Genomic DNA, 15,977 nt, shown 5'->3' with positions numbered 1-15,977 from the left:
AGGAAACTTCACCTGGATTTAGTCATTCCTGAAGAAGTTGCTCAGGGTGCGCAGTGAAAGTTGTTCGTTCAGTTTATTGATGTCATATCGATGATACTCAGCCATCACTTTACTTCGCACATTGTTTCCCCCCCTTCGACCACGCAGCAAGGACAGCAACTACGCATGTGTCCTCCAAACAGACTAGAAAACACTACAAGAACAAGTACTTGTCCTTAGTGTACACTGCTGCCGGCATGTGCATCCGAAAGCAAGCATAATCCCAGCGCTCTGCTAGCTCTAGTCTGTGATGCCTGACAGCTGATGAGATTCCTGCTGCTGCTGCTGCCACCTCTGCTGTACACTCCCAGCACTTCCCAGCCCCGCCACGAGCTCCACCTCCACCCCATCATCCACTTGTAGATCTAAGCTTCCCTTGATCTGCCTCCTTATCTCCAATTTCCCAAACTTTGCTTTGAGTTGAGCTTGGTGCTTTCTTGTGAGAACTGCAGAGGTCTGAACCTTGACGTCTCAAATCAACACAGTTCATATTAACATATTGATCTCACATGAAAGAGTCCAAAGCTGCAACTTAACTATTTACATCGGGAACTATTCGATCAAAGAATGATTACAGATCTACAGAAGTGTCTGCAATTTGCTTCAATTCAGCTGGTTTGAAATACACCAGTATAAAAAAGAAAATACAGTACTGATCAGGGTTGGATTGCAAACATCAGATTTCAAGTGTTAAATATATTTAAGTGTTACCAGTTAAATATAATTAGCTTGTAAAATGAATCTAATGTCAAAAGAGACAATTACTGCAAGGTATATCTGAGGTATACACACTTCCCACTCACTCCTCCACTAAAGCAGAAATTAGATGTGCATGTCTTAATTTAAACACTGTGGGAGGGAGGCTGTGGATCTTTCCCTCTAAGACAACAGAACCTGTCAGGTTGCCACCTGGCCATGCATGCGGGTGTGATCAGAGTCACCTTCCTGATGCACAAACACACACACACACACACACACACACACACACACACACACACACACACACACACACACACACACACACACACACACACACACACACACACACACACACACACACACACACACACACACACACACACAAGACATGCACAGTTTTAGCCTGACCCCTGCAGAGTGACTAACAGGATTTCATTCCAGAGACACGCCAGCAATCATTACATGGCTCTTACACAATTAATCCTTTACCAAAGATCGCCTGTTTAACCTTGGGTCGGCCAATTTCCCATCAACCCCTTCTGTTTCTACCACCTGCCCTCACTGCAGCTCTTCAAGTCAAAACACTCAAATGGTAAAAGTTCAAACGAGAGGGAGGAAGAAAGAAGGAGCATGAGAGACGCAAGTGCGCTGGGGTGAAAAAGCAAATGTGGTCGTGTGATCCAAACATCCAACCAAAACAAGGCTTGTTTGTGGGATGAAGCGGAGGCAGAAGGGAAGTCAAGTAAAGGAAGGGGAACTGGACAAGCTGACAATGCGTGGCAAAGGCCCAAAACAGCATGATAAAAAGTGTAAAAAACAACCCAAAACAAAAACAGAATAAAAGGGGCATTCAGTCACATCCAAGGACGACTCAGCCAAGCCTCATCTCAGTTACAGCCAGGGCACAGGTCCAAGCTCTCTGGAATAACTGAGAAGTCTATCTGACCTGGAGTTGCAGGGATCCGTGTGTGCATTTGTGATTTGAGTGCTACAGATGTAAAACTGCTTTGATGGCAGCAAATTCATCAGTGGTCTAAAATGTGGCAAGGATGTAAACTTAGGGGTCCCTTGCTGTTTTGTCTCTTAAAAGAAAGAGCTTAGATATCACGTTTATGAAGTGATTTCACAACCTCTACGATGAGAAGGGGAAAAAAAACACTAACAAGGCAATTTCAGTTTAGGTTATGTGTTTGCTTCCATCCCAAGTGACAAAATGAAATATATCACAGGTCTATTTCAGCTGAATGTCTAAAACAGCTGTTAGATGAAATGCTCCAAATCCAAATGCAAAACACTTTATGGTTATGATGGTTTTAAAAGCACCTTAGCACAAAGAAAATGCCAAAATCCAGCTACTAGCAAATTAGCACTCCTGCTAAGAAACTCAGTGTTTCTGGCATAACATTTATACCTAAAGTTACATCAAAATATGATTACATATCACCATACATATCGTGATATCATCGAATTGCGGTTATCATGATCATGCTGTAGCGGGCATTCAGGACAACTTCAATGGCAAGTTTCTCATTTTATCCCCCCTCCCTTCTTCTGTACTCCCAGAATCAAACCCTCCTCCACCGCGGATCTACCGGAATTACGCAAATAGCCTGTGTGGATTCAAAACCTTGGTGCCGCAAGGTGACTAACTAAAGAGAGAGCATCAACCTCCTAATGATGCAGCTGGGAATGATGGGCCCTTAATCTCTCCTCCTCTGGTGACTGATCCTGAGCCAAATCTGGGCTTCTCTTCCTCTCTCATCTCTTTCACGCTTGGTCTCCTGGTTTCAGACGCTTCCATTATTTCCCACCCCAGACCTGCTTTTCTCCCTCTTCCCAGAAGTCCCCCCCCCCCATCTACTTCCCCCTCCTGCACCACCCTCCGCCGATGTGCCCTTTTGTTCCTTCGCACCAGCACCTAGAAACGGGACAAACCTTATCCAAGCCGCTTGACAGACTCTAGTCTCGATTGCTTCCCGACAGGGCATCGCGACCATATTTTCCCACTCGGAACTGGATATTAAGTGACAGATGGAAACCCCAGCTCAACCCCTGGCAACATTTGACACCAGCTTAATCTCTGGAAAGGCAGATATTCCCATCCAAATTGGCCAGGAGATGTTTGGAAAACTCGGATAATTTCTTACATATGCCATCAATTACATGCTGTAACACACAAACGCGCTTGCGCACACACGGAATCACATACCACATATGCTTTCCTCGTCATTCACAGCCTGGAGTCAGATTAGGAGTCCAACATCCAGAAAGTCAATCTCAACATGGAATTCATGGCAGGCCTCAGCAAATCGAAAATAAATAAGTTGTGCAGATTTTCAGTCAGTAGCCAAGGAGACAAAGGGAAGGAGGATAATAAACAAAAAGGAAAAGGAGGAGAAACCACTTGGAGCCTGTAGGACAAACCAAAACAATGAGCTTCGGAGAGGGGTCGGCAATCATAGCTGTGGTTTGATTATTTGGACAGCGGGTGCGACTATGAGAGACGGGGCAGAGAGAAAGAACCGAGCGCCGCAGAAGCAGATTAGAGGTAGCCTGCCGCATTCGGCGGGTGGTGGGCGGGGTGTGGGGCAGGGGTGGGTTTGCTGCGATGGTGTAACTCTGGAATCCCAGAGGGGGGCTTGTTTGCAGCGCCCCTCCCCTCAGCCTCTGGATCACTGTCAGCATGAGTCTGTCACAGAGGGCTGGCGACTAGAGTGGGGGGTGTGATGCAGTGCGCGGCGGAGGCTCCGAGACAAGCGCTGCCAGAAGCTCAGTTCATGTGAGGTCTACTGGAGATTTAGGGAGCTGGACAGGGGACATATGCTCCACTTCCGGTCAGGCTACCAGTGCGAAGCGTACTAACAACCCCCCGCCCCGGACAACTTTTCCTCTAAAAACTGTCTCCATGTGCAACCGCAGGGTTTCCAAACCAACACAAATCCCCCTCCCCATGCCCCCCTTTTTTTCCTCCATCGCTGACTTTCTCTCGGTTCTCTTGTGCAGAAACAACTCTGCCCAGGGCTGTTGCAATGGAAGACTACAGGCTTAGCAGGATTCTCTAACTGTTTTAGGAAAAATACTCAGTGTCTTGTGGGACTTTATTTGTGGGGTGTGGAAAGTGGATTAGAAAATAGACCCTTCAAACCTGTTTGGCAAAATTGTGCTTCATCTCCAAACTGTATAAATATCTACACTGGCCCTAGAGAAGTAACACAAGATTTAAACTCTTCCACTCTCACTCCTATGCCTTCTCTAGCTGTGGCACTTTGAAGCAAATTAAACTACTCCTCATCTTGGCAGGAAAACCCCATAACTTTCTGAAGGAGCCCCGTACCCCAAAGGCACCTCTGCTCTCACTGGAACCTCTCTCTGAGAAAGCCTTTGTCGTACGCATAGATAACACCTCGCGAAGCTAACGCAGTCTATCACAATAACTGCGACTGCTTTTCAAATATGCACTCGGTCAAATGTAATTAAGTCCCCTCTGGGGATATTTTTATGGCCTTGCGCCAACCTGCGGGTAAAAAGAATTGGGCTTATTTTGTGGGCAACGGCGTCAGAGAGCTAGAGGACAACCCTCAAGAACAGGCTGATGGAGAAATCCCCACCAATTTACTGCTAACCTTCAACGGGTCAAGTGATAAGGTGAGGCAAAATGTATGTGTGTGTTACAAAGGAGCCATTGTGCTGCTGGATAAATCTGTCAGGAGGCTTGAGCTAAAGTCTAGTAACTTTACTATTTTTTCTCACAGACAACACAAATACTGTGCGTTGTGTTGTCTATTGTAGTTACACATGTGTACATAAGGGCTGGATGATCTGGCATCTGATATTATTTGTGTGTGACCTGGTTGTAATAACCTATTCTGAACGCTTGCAACTGCATTTTAGAGTCATTTTGGCTGAGCACGCACGCACGCACGCACGCACGCACACACGCACGCACACTTCACAGCAGGTAAAAAGATGTAGCCCAACACGACTTACTGTTTTGCTTGTTTTGTTTTGTTTTTAAATCAGCAGTAAATGTGGGAAGATTTTTTTGCTTTTGATGACTTAACACAAGTGTCAGTCTACATCAAGCTAACAGCCATCATTATTATTCTTATTATTATGTTAAAGGTTAGCGGGAAGAATTTCCCTCCTGCAAAATAAAGATGGAGAGCCGAACGCTGGGTCCATACAAGCAGAGTCACCTCGGAGTCAGAAGAGGTTTGAGAGCCAGAGCTCACTGTTAAACACAATCCCACATCAGAAATGTGCAGGTCAACCAGAGTACACAGACAAGACGCCCTCCCTATCACTCCAAAACAAAGACAGAGCTTCCTCTCATCCCACAGTGTGGGAAGTGGAAAACCTCTGAGTTTGAGTTTACGCAAAGAGCATTTTTCATGACATGGGTGATAACAGCGGTAAACACAAGTGAGACAAACGGGGGAGGGGGAACAGAATCTGTATTGGTTTGCTATTGATGACAGCGTGTTGCCGTTAGGATGTTTAATCAGAAATTAATGGCAATAAAAGAGCATTAGCTCATTTACAAGCTAATGGATACAAGACTACCTGATTTCCTGAGAATACTGACTATGGGTGAAAAATGCAGAGAGAAAATAGAGCAGGCGCCTGCTTTGTGAGCATGTGAGTATATACGTGACCGTGTGTGTGTGCGAGTGCGAGGCTGAGAGAGTAAAAGACTCTTTTAAGCTCACTTTCAAAGCTGCGAGCAGATCATGAATATTTAAAACGAGAGCAGAGCAGATATCTGAAATATAGTTTTGGTAGCGAGCCTTTTTTTTTTTTTTGCATGCTAAATTAGCAGAGAGTAAATTTTCAGCAAGAGGCCATGGTACAAATATAAATAGTGTCTTTGAAGATGTGGCTCATTCACTAAGAAGTGTGGTTTTCATCGCAAACATTTGTTGGATGAATTCAAAATTTGGGGAAAACTTGCGTTTTCAATGGCAAGGAAAGCGCCCTGGAGAATGTATATATTATGAATGCAGATTAAAGCCTCTTGGCTGGATCTGAATGGGAGAGGTGTTTGATGCACTGCTGCAAAGGAAGCAGGGGAGTGGGCAGAGCTGACGTTTTGGGGGTTTTTTTTAGAGGGGGGGTGGTTTCTCTTTAATTTAACGGGTGTGGTCCCTCTACAGACGCTGGATATGTAGCTGCTCACGTTCAGACACAGGTCACTTTTACATTAACGTCCCCCCGCGACTTCATTCAAACAAACCCACACTAGGGCATATCTTCCTTCCGCTGAAGTGTTAGCACTCCTCCAATTTTATTTCTGTATCATGTACTATTCATGCTCCAAGTCTGTGTTGTGTTGCTCTGCAGGTGGCAGGGAGGAAGAGGAGGATGCAGATGAAATATGGATTATCTCCTCTCAGTGTCTAGCTAAGCCCCACTCTGCTGGCACCACAGCTTTTTCAGTGTAGCTCCCCTCCCACTCAGCCAGCCAGCTGCAGGCCTAGCATCTGGCTACTAACCCCCCGCTTGCCTTTAATCAACCAAAAAGTCACACAAACGTCTCTATCCATCTCCCACCCGTGATGAAACGCCCTCTTCTTCCCTGTATTGGCTGCTGTTTTGTGCTTTCTGTGCAACAGGAAATGCTGACTTCTGAAGATTTAGGTATCCAGTAAACAGGATCTTGACCTAAAATAGCTGGTAGCTAGAAGAGGAGTGATGACAGCCCACAGGCTACACAGGCTGTGACACGGAAGGTCAGGGCAGTTTGCATGACAGATATCATCAAAACCCTGCTGAAGACATGACTCCCTAAAGGAAGGAAGTTTCAGCCCAACACTTCAAACTCCTCTGAGGCATCAGGCTGAGCTGTGCATAATCCTGAACCACACAACTATACAGAGACACTCACGTAGCCGCTGTATCGGTGAGAATGACAAAAGCATGTTTTTGTTCTTTCAGGAGAATACAACAGTTTGATGGCCGACAGGTTAATAAGATTTAATAATTATTGTTAATAAGACAATAAGTCTGCATCACCCATAGACTATAACTGTGATGTCACCCATTGGATACTTGGGCTTCGCAATTGGACCTTTTATTGTTTTGGCCCCTGTCACACATAGTTTTTGGAGCTAGAAGTAACCATATTTAGACCAGTGGTGATTTTTCTCATTGTGAGTCTTCATGTCATCCAAATGGATGAAATCACGTCTAGAGACCAAACTGCTGCGCTGAAGTTGGGAATCTTAACATGGCAGTCTATGGAGTCACTCTTGGTCACTATAACTGCTGCTTGAGGCACTTCCTGTAATCTATTTTTTTTTTGTTCTCCAGACTGTTTGATGAACAAAAGTACCATTATCTAGTTAAGAAAGCTGTTTGTTTGTTTTTTTAATTCTATTTATTCCATCATTGTAAGAGGTGAAGAGGAGCTGGGGTTTGGTTGATTGAGCTTAATGAGATGGGACTTGACTGCAAGAATTCAAAGAAATCATGTTTACTTCAGTGTTTCGCTTACTGACCTCCTCAGCATTCATTTGTTAAAAACATTCAGAGAGGACTTGAACTCTCAAGTCATTTTTTAACTTTATTTTGGGGGTTGGCTATGAAAGAAAATTAAGAAATTACCAGCACCTGGAATTACCACTTAAGCAAACACATCTAACTGACATATAGCTTAACAGAAGTACGAACCTGTGTAGAGCTCACTGATACAAATGAGTTTTTGTGTTGCAATCATTCAAAATTTTCTGTCCTGGCCAATCTACAGAAGTGTCATGACCACTACAATAAGTGAAACACACGATTATATAATTCACACTTACACAAACTCCTTTGAGGCTGATTTTGAGTGGGTACTCATTTAATCATATTCCTGGGAACCCCCAGGAACCTCCTCAAAACCCCCCTGGGGATGTCCAGGTTTCACTTTTCTTCAGATCTACACCACAGCTATATTAACCCAGGGGAACGTGGGTAATCTAACAGCAATTACGCAGCCATAACAACAACAGCCATCGTCGGACACTTCAGTGAGTGGTGCTTCAGGCTAGTCCGTGACCTGAAGAAGAGACTGCAACAACAAGCTTAGATCCCCTGTGCCTTCCTGTCTACCACTCTTGATTATCAGGAACACTGAGAGGTTTGTGTTTTTTTGTCTCTGTCAGACAGAGGATGTCCGGTGCACACCAGCCATCTGATTAACACAATTCTCATGCCGTGCCACTATTCCAAATCAGTTTATCCTAATCACCCTCTCATAATTGTCCAAAATATTGGTACTTTCCTGGTCAGGATACAGGATACAGTTACTCACTGTGATGACTCTTTGGTTGAAAAAATAAGATCTCCATCTAAACTAAAAAAGCCACTGTTCATCAAAGCCAAACACAAAATGTTAATGTCTAAACAAAGAAAAATATTCATAAAAATTTGGTCTGGATTTAGACTCGTTCAGGTCATAGGATGAGTAAGGAGATTTCAGAGCAGTGTGTGCATGTGTGCATGTGTGCGTTGATCCACAGGGAAATCCCTGACAAACATGTCAGCTCCCCTGTAAGAAAGCCAACTTTAATGAGCATCCTCCCCAGACTTTCATTGCAGCTGGGGCAGAGGTTTACTGAGGCTGCACCATCTGGGAGGTTACCTCTACTGTTACCTTTGCACCAGCTGGCAGGACCTGCGTTATGTGCGTGTGTGCATGTGCAAATGCCTTGGGTGAGACGAGGCCCCTTTTCTCTAGCCCACACAGTGAGAGCAGAGTCCACTCAAGGAGAGTGGGCCTCTGTCTGAAGGCTTAAAATAGAGAAGAGGGTGTGAGATGACTGCAGCCAGACCAACAGTGGAGAGCCTTTTGTCAGGAATGGGAGTGGGAGGGGGTGCGGCATTCAACAGCTCTCACTGCTGTGCATTGACTTCTGCAGCGTGTGAATCCAAAAATAACTCACTACAGTGTTGGATCCAGATCCAGAACCATGTACTGCACAGACTCAGGCGTGCAAGCCCATTATAGCTACGGAAAGACAGGCTGGAAATTGTTCCCAGACGGCATTTACAAATTTAAAACGCTAGACTCGGCGAATGAAGACAGACATTTGTTGATTTTACTTAAGCTGGACCTATTATGGTTTTCCTTTGTGTCTGTCAGATATACACTGTTGCAACGGTGGATGTTCATGTAAGCCTCACGGTAAGGCTAAAGCATAAGCTTTTGATTATAAATGCTTGGTTTCTGACATTTTTTTTTTTTCTTTTTTTACTTTCAGCTCTGTGTGATGTCAAAGAGAGAGGACATTCTTAATATGGTCATCTCAGGATCACAGAAACCCCACCCAACTACTGACCAGGCTTTCTGTTTATAGGAGGCAGCCAATCAGAAGATGTTTTACTTAAACAGAGGGCGTAACAGTGGATTTTTAAGCAGTTTATTACTAAAAGAGGATGAATTATAAGAAGAAAAGGGATTATTTTAATCAAAGCTATTCTCCTAAAGTGTCCAAGAATTAAAATATGGAGCTGGGAATGAGCCTTATAAGTCACCTTTAAAGTGTGCTCGCAGCTCTTTATATCAGGGTGAGCCAGCTTTGACAGCATATTTTTAGAGACCGAGACTCCTCAAGCTGCTGAGTAAAATCAGGCCACAGAGGAATCATTTGCAGAGTAAGAGATCATTTTTATGATTATTATAATAATCATAAAAACTCTCTCTAGCTGTGGTCACAGAGGAAGACTGACTGGCCAATATCTCATGTTTAATGAAAGTCTCGTTGTATCGGCTAACACGCTGATGTTGTCTAACACTGGATATTTCTGTCAGCAGTAGCCAAACAGTAAGGCAATCTTGTCTCCTCTCAAACACACACAGCTGTGCACACAAGCACAACACAAGCACACACACGCACCAATGCCATGGTACTTTTATTTGAGTATTAAAAAAAAAGAAAAAAAAGAAAAAAGACTGAGTTTACTGGACAGTGACAGCCTTTTCCAATAATCCTCCATGAGAAAGAGCTGTAAGAAAATAGCTCTGGCAAAAGAAAAGCAGGCACACAATCGAAAGCAAATCTTTCTCTGGGAAAATGCAATATAACCACGGGGCTTTTTTGTCAGCTTTACACTGCCAGAAAAGACGCAGATATGCAAGTTTTCTCAAAAGGTCCTAGTCAGCTTTTCACACAGGATTGCAGAGGTTACAAAAGCACTGCGTAGGAACTGACTTGGAGGGTTGGACCGACACCAACAGCATTAACCACAATACATGCTAACATCCTGTGCTTTTGTGCCCTATAGCATTGTCCTCTTCCTTCATGCCTCAGCAGGAATGTGAGCATTTATACACAAAGAAGGTCTGTGGCAAACTGCAAACTGTTAAGGAAACATATTGAAGCGACAGGAATGCGTGAATACAAACTGGGCATGAAGAAACTGTGAGTGCATTTACAGTCAATACAAGTGGGGAGGGGCTGGAGCCGATACCACCAGGGCAAGAGGCGGGGCACACCCTGGTCAGGTCGCCAGCCTGTTGCAGTCCCAACACGGAGAAATAGACAACCGTTCAAACTCCCTTTCACACCGATCTCTATTGTTTGGTCTTGATTTTGATTGGATGTAATGGAACCCAGTGGTCTAATGGCTTTTGTCAGACAATCTGTACCAATTTGGGCAAACACTGGGAAAAAATTTAATTTGGTTATAACATCATTTACACGAAGGGACGGCATAACAAGACATTACCGAAAAGACAAAAAATAATTGTCTACAGCACAACATCTTCACTGTTACTAAGCAAAGAGAATTGTTCAACATTTCAAGGCCCTTGGAAGCAAAATGCTGAAAATTCTTTGCACGCTTCCTTAAAATGAGTTCACTGACCGAGTTTGGGTTTGATCAATCAAAGCACTGAAGACCTCCTCTTCTGCCTGACGGCTTTTGTTGCTGGCTTTGATTGGCTGTGACAGACAAACACTTTGGAATTCTGAAAAATCAACATGACAACTTTTGAAAGCTGAAAACTGGACATTTGAAAATGTCCAGTTTGATTTGAAAGCTAAATGCATAAAATGCACATGACTGCTTGTTAAAATAACAAAGGGTCCTTCCAAAATCAGTGTGCCAACCTTTTACGGGCACTTCTACAGGCGCCTAAAGACTCCAACGGCAGACGAACAAAGAAGATGAAAATGAGATTTTTGGTGCCCAATCGTGCTTTTTCTGAGCAACAGGGAAGTAATTTTCCCGGGATACTAAATATTTTCTGCCCCTCACCTTATTAGTGTGCTCAATTTATGAGATATCAACCAACTTTCTAAATAGCTAACAGCCACAGAAGAACGTTTATCATCAGAGCCAGCAACCACTCGTTTTTCAGCATTAATGAGCATTTGCTCAACACCCGAATTCTCTGTTGCTCACTTCAGCCATGCAGGTAGTTTAATAAAAATGAATTAACGTTTGAGAGCTGGTTCGGAGCATGGAGAGAAAACCCATCCTGACTTCAAAAGGGACTCACACCATCTCTGAGAGTGAGAGATCCCCAGACTTCACTGCAATTACTCCGAGCATCTGCGCATAACGCGGGCTGCAGCCACCTGCGCGCTGCGGAGCATCGCAGTGAGCCCAGTCCCTCTGCCATGGGACTTTCAGCAAATAAATAAGATACGTAAGAATTGTTTCACTTCTAATTCGGGACTGCGGATGCACCCTCATTTCATTAGAATGAAATTCTGACTGAGACAAAGAGGAACAGGACAAGGCCATGAGTACTGCGTGCCAGAGCAGTTAGATAGATAGCAGGCAGGCACCATCCAATAACAAAATGAATCCTCAATCTTATTTTCCGTCCCTGGAAGCATTGGGGTTGTGTTTTTCTTTTTCAGTCGCAGCAGATTTTTATCTAGCCACTAAACTGCTGAGAACATATCAACTGCTTGCTGGAATGCCCCCGTCATGGTGAATTTTTCACATGAAGCCTATTGTTGTCTGCCCCACTGGGGCCTCCGCAAATGGCCCAATGAGGGAGAAAACACTAAAGCAGATTCCACAGACCAAAGCCCATTAGTCCACCGGCCTAGGGAAGAAACTAGGCAATATCTCAGAATGATGAAAACAACTTTTTATGTCCAGTGATGCAGTGAACAAAGGGTAAAGAAGGATGATATCTGAAGACCTCAGTGAAAGCTTTGGAATGCTTCAAAGAGGGAAACGGCCTGTTTCAGATTATCACCGAGGGATGCGCAGACAAACTGCATGCAACTTAATCACATATGATTTGGCACACACTGGGAACGCAGAGAAAGACTCGTTCTGTTTACGCACCACTTACCATGTCGCCAAAACAGACCGCCACCCCAAAAGCCTCAAAAGCACAACCCCGACAAATTCTTCCACATTTGATGCCCACACGAAAAACAAGCTCTCACAGTAAAACTGACCCGCTGTCACAGAAACGTTTACTGTAACCGTGCAACGCTAACTGGAGCCATATCTGGCTGTTTTTGTTGGGAATGGTATATTATAATGTTTTTCACTGACGTGTAATGGACTGGTTCTTATGTGTCAATGTTTGCTGCTGAAGGAGAATCTGTTTCAAACAAATCAAAACTAAACTCCTCTTCAGGTCCAAGCTTCTAGATTTTAAGTATATGCAAATGCTCACATAGAATTCAAAAGCAAGAAATGCATTATCGTGCATTATCTCCTGTACAGTACAGAATGCGTCATTCAGCTTGTCAAATTTACATAAATCTTCGATAGCTAGCAGTGTGACTCTGAAGTGCTGTACTGTATGTTTGTAAGTTTTCTCCCCAACAAACAACAATGTCGACGAAACGTTTTGCACCGTCAAAGGCACCTGCAGTAGCCTTTGGTTTGATTCTATAATACTGGACTTATTTTTCAACGAAGGTTTGAACTTTTAGAGTGTTTAAACTAGAGATGGCACAATACCACTTTTTTATGTCCAATACCGATATCATAAATTTGGATATCTGCCAATACCGATATGAATCCGATATAGTGTGTTTTTTAATCAATAAAACTGTTTTTTAAATATCTTGCTGCTTTTTGTATAAGTTCATACTCAAGTTAAAAAAAACAAAACACTAAAGCTATTCTGTTATACCTGTATGCAAAAAATACACTGCACCCAAAATATTTCATAGTTCAGCAATACTGATCAATCTAATAAACTTAAACCTGCTCCATCCTTCCTATTCTGGTATTTTAAAGAGTAAGCAACCTAACTAATAGGGTTCTAAAACTCCCAGCAAAAAAAAAAAAAAAAAAAAAAAAATAGGGAACCCCCCACCCTCCACCTCATGATGCTTAATCGACATAATCAACTTTAATTTGATGCAGTGTGAAAAAAAATGCACAGAAATCAATTATTTTTCATGAGTAATTAAATAGATTCAACATCTTTCTTCAACAGAATTGCAGACTGCACAGATCGTACCTTCCCAAAGGAAAAAGTACTATAGCTTACTAGGGTATATTAGACTTAATAGTTACTATATACAGTAATGGACTTCTATACATTTTACATCAGATTAAAACTTTGGGTGTAAGATTCGGATAATTATTTATTAAAAGCTCGACATTCTAAATGAGAATAAGAAAGAAAAGTATGTCTTTGTGCCCCCTTTTCCCTGTTCATGCCCTATCGGCCCCCCTGGCTACACTTTGCTAGATCCGCCCCTGCACAGTTACCAGCCGTCAGCTACGTAGAAAAGGATCCTGGTGTAGAAAGTAATATTAAATTAATTCTAACAACAGCTTATCAAGCTTAAACGTGCTGCTGTTGTTCAGCCGCTGGTTTCCTCTTTCTGGCGCGAAGTGGACAATAAACAAGAGAGACGGACTCACGACAGAAAAGCCGATCAGCTGATCATTGATCAGTTTCATGATTGAAGTAGCAGCAGGAGAGGGAGGTAGAGAGAAGAGGCAGTCGCTCCATATATCGGTTGTTAAGCTTAACATGGGAATGCTTTACAAACATTCAGAGATGAACTTACACACTTGCTTTACTTCTCTCTGGGATAACTTTCTCGGAGATGAAATGCCGGATTGCTAGCGAGGCTACAAATACACACAGCCGCTCTATCACTTGACGCATGCTGCTCCGACATGCTACGGTTATGAGCCGAGTTACGCCATGTTGCAAGTTTTGTGAGGTGCTTTTTTGATATTTAATGCATCGGATTACATTTTTTATTTCCCTCCGATATCCGATCCAGTAATTTAGGTCAGTATTGGACCGATACGTAATATCGGATCGGTCCGTCTCTAGTTTAAACAAGAGAGAAAAGTGTGAAAATGTTCATGCCTGTCTGAGAAAAGTGTATAAAGTGTGTAGTGAGGGGTTTTACAGCCTTAAAACATCTATAATAATTGTAAAAAATAAAGTTGGCTACTTCGCAGATTTCATCTATCGCGGGTTATTTTTATAACGCAACTCCCACGATAAACGAGGGACCACTGTATTCTGATCATTTCAAGCCACATATTTTTTCCGTTCTTGAGCAACAGCGCTGATCAACCTTCATTTGAGCAAACTTTCTTCTGATTGTCTTCCCTTGTAAAAACAAAAAGATCTCAATAGCAGAAGAGTCAGATCTAGGGCGGCCTTGTTTAAACTTTGTCTTATAGCATTGACCTCTTCCTTTATGCCTCAGCAGGAACGTGAACATTTATATGTGTTTAATATGAGCATCCTTTGCAACAGTTTATATACATATATGAGAAAAAAAAATAAGGAAAAGTACGTGTCAACAACTGGGGAAGGAAAAGCAAAATAAAAGATGAGGCCATCAGTTAGTCTGGGAAGCAGACAGCCTTGAATCACCAGCGGCCATTTAGCAAGTCAGCGAAGTACCTCCCTGAGCAACAGCAATGCTGCTCAGCTGCTTCGCTGCCCTTCAGTACATCGCACCACAGGAACAGGGCAATCATATCTGACACCTAAGTACTTTAGTTCAGCAAAGGAGACACCTTATCAGCTGAGGCCACCAATCCTACCAACACTACCTCACTCTCCGTCTGCTCCGGCTTGATGACGAGCTTGCACAACAGAATGATGGCTACAAATCTGCGTACATATAGTAGATGAAAGAGGACTAATAGTAGTTTGCACTCAAAACCCAAAGGTAACAGTCCTGTTGCTGACAACAGTAGATTTCCTGTGCGTGTTTCTCAAAAGTCAAAGTGCTGTGAGGCGCTACATATGCAGCTTTTTATGCTGCCCACCGAAAGAGGAGCCACGTGCTGAGCCCACTGCTATTTTCTCTTGAAAAACATGGGCTCTGGATTCCTAACATGTTGTGGAGATTAGAGAGGTATTCGGTGGAATTCCAGGCCCCATATGGTGACAAGGTCCTCACATCTCCCCTCTATCAGAGGTTTGCTTGCCTTGCCAGGAGTTTCAGCACTTTTCAGCCAAAATAAAAGATTAGGCAACAGAGAGGTGCAAAGAGAAGGCCAGCAGCATGGAGCAGAAGTAATACTTGATCTGAATTGTTAAACAACCCCTCATGGTCTGCTCTGAGACTCAGGCCGGGACACTGAAGTGGATAATGTGGCAAGGAGAGGCAAAGAGGGAGGGACTGATCACATGGATCATGACTCATTTGCGGTATTAGACCACTGCTGTTCCCAGTTTCCCAAATCACCTCTTTAAATTTGTGGGACAGCACACAATGAGTCAGCGCTTGGACACCTTCAATGAAAAGATGGTGGCATTCCTGTTGCAATCCACATTAAGTCCGGGAGAATGAGCAATAAGCTCCTATTATGCAAATCTCTGGAGTTTTACAGGAAAAGCCCCACCATGACTCCAATCTGTAGGACCTTTTACCTGTGTGAGTGTTTAGCGACGTCGAAGAGGATTAGCAGCTAGGATGGAGTGCTCACTGAGCCAGTTTCCTGGAGCACAGAAGCATCTGTAATCTGCATCCACAACGTCTCCCACTCCCATGCTCCACAGAGACTTTTCTGGGGTAACAGCTAAACAGATTCTGTGAAATTAAGTTTGTGGCTATCATATTTCATCACACTCGTTGTTTAAGTGACATCCAAAAAACAAAAAACGAAACAGCAGATATCAACATAAACCGTCATCTCTGCTGGATGCCAGCTTGGTATCAAGCAGACTGAAAGAGGCATGAAAGAGATTCATTCTTTCAGGCCAAAGCCTTCTGAGTGGTGTCACCAACATCATAGCAGCCTGTTGCATCATCACGGCTGCCCGGGTGGAGAAAGCTGGAATATTA

General features: G+C 43.4%; 1 protein-coding gene across 9 annotated transcripts in view; it reads right to left on the bottom strand.

The window, feature by feature from the left end:
- The window catches only part of arvcfb (ARVCF delta catenin family member b), a 248,251-nt gene that overhangs the window by 102,132 nt on the left and 130,142 nt on the right, over positions 1-15,977 (bottom strand). Inside the window, exon 1 of one of the 9 annotated variants that reach the window (XM_039620656.1) lies at positions 2,948-3,027. The exons of 7 other annotated variants lie outside the window; for them this stretch is intronic. In XM_039620656.1, the coding sequence (XP_039476590.1) occupies positions 2,948-2,968 (21 nt within the window). In that variant the 5' untranslated portion in view covers positions 2,969-3,027. Of the gene's footprint in view, positions 1-12; positions 220-2,947; positions 3,028-15,977 lie in introns of those variants that run through there. One more of the 9 variants, XM_039620659.1, reaches the window with a different exon arrangement.

Source organism: Oreochromis aureus, linkage group 12 (genome assembly GCF_013358895.1).
Source record: "Oreochromis aureus strain Israel breed Guangdong linkage group 12, ZZ_aureus, whole genome shotgun sequence".
Taxonomy (NCBI): Eukaryota; Metazoa; Chordata; class Actinopteri; order Cichliformes; family Cichlidae; genus Oreochromis; species Oreochromis aureus.
Note: the sequence above shows the minus strand (reverse complement) of the source record. Positions and strands in the feature narration are given on the sequence as shown.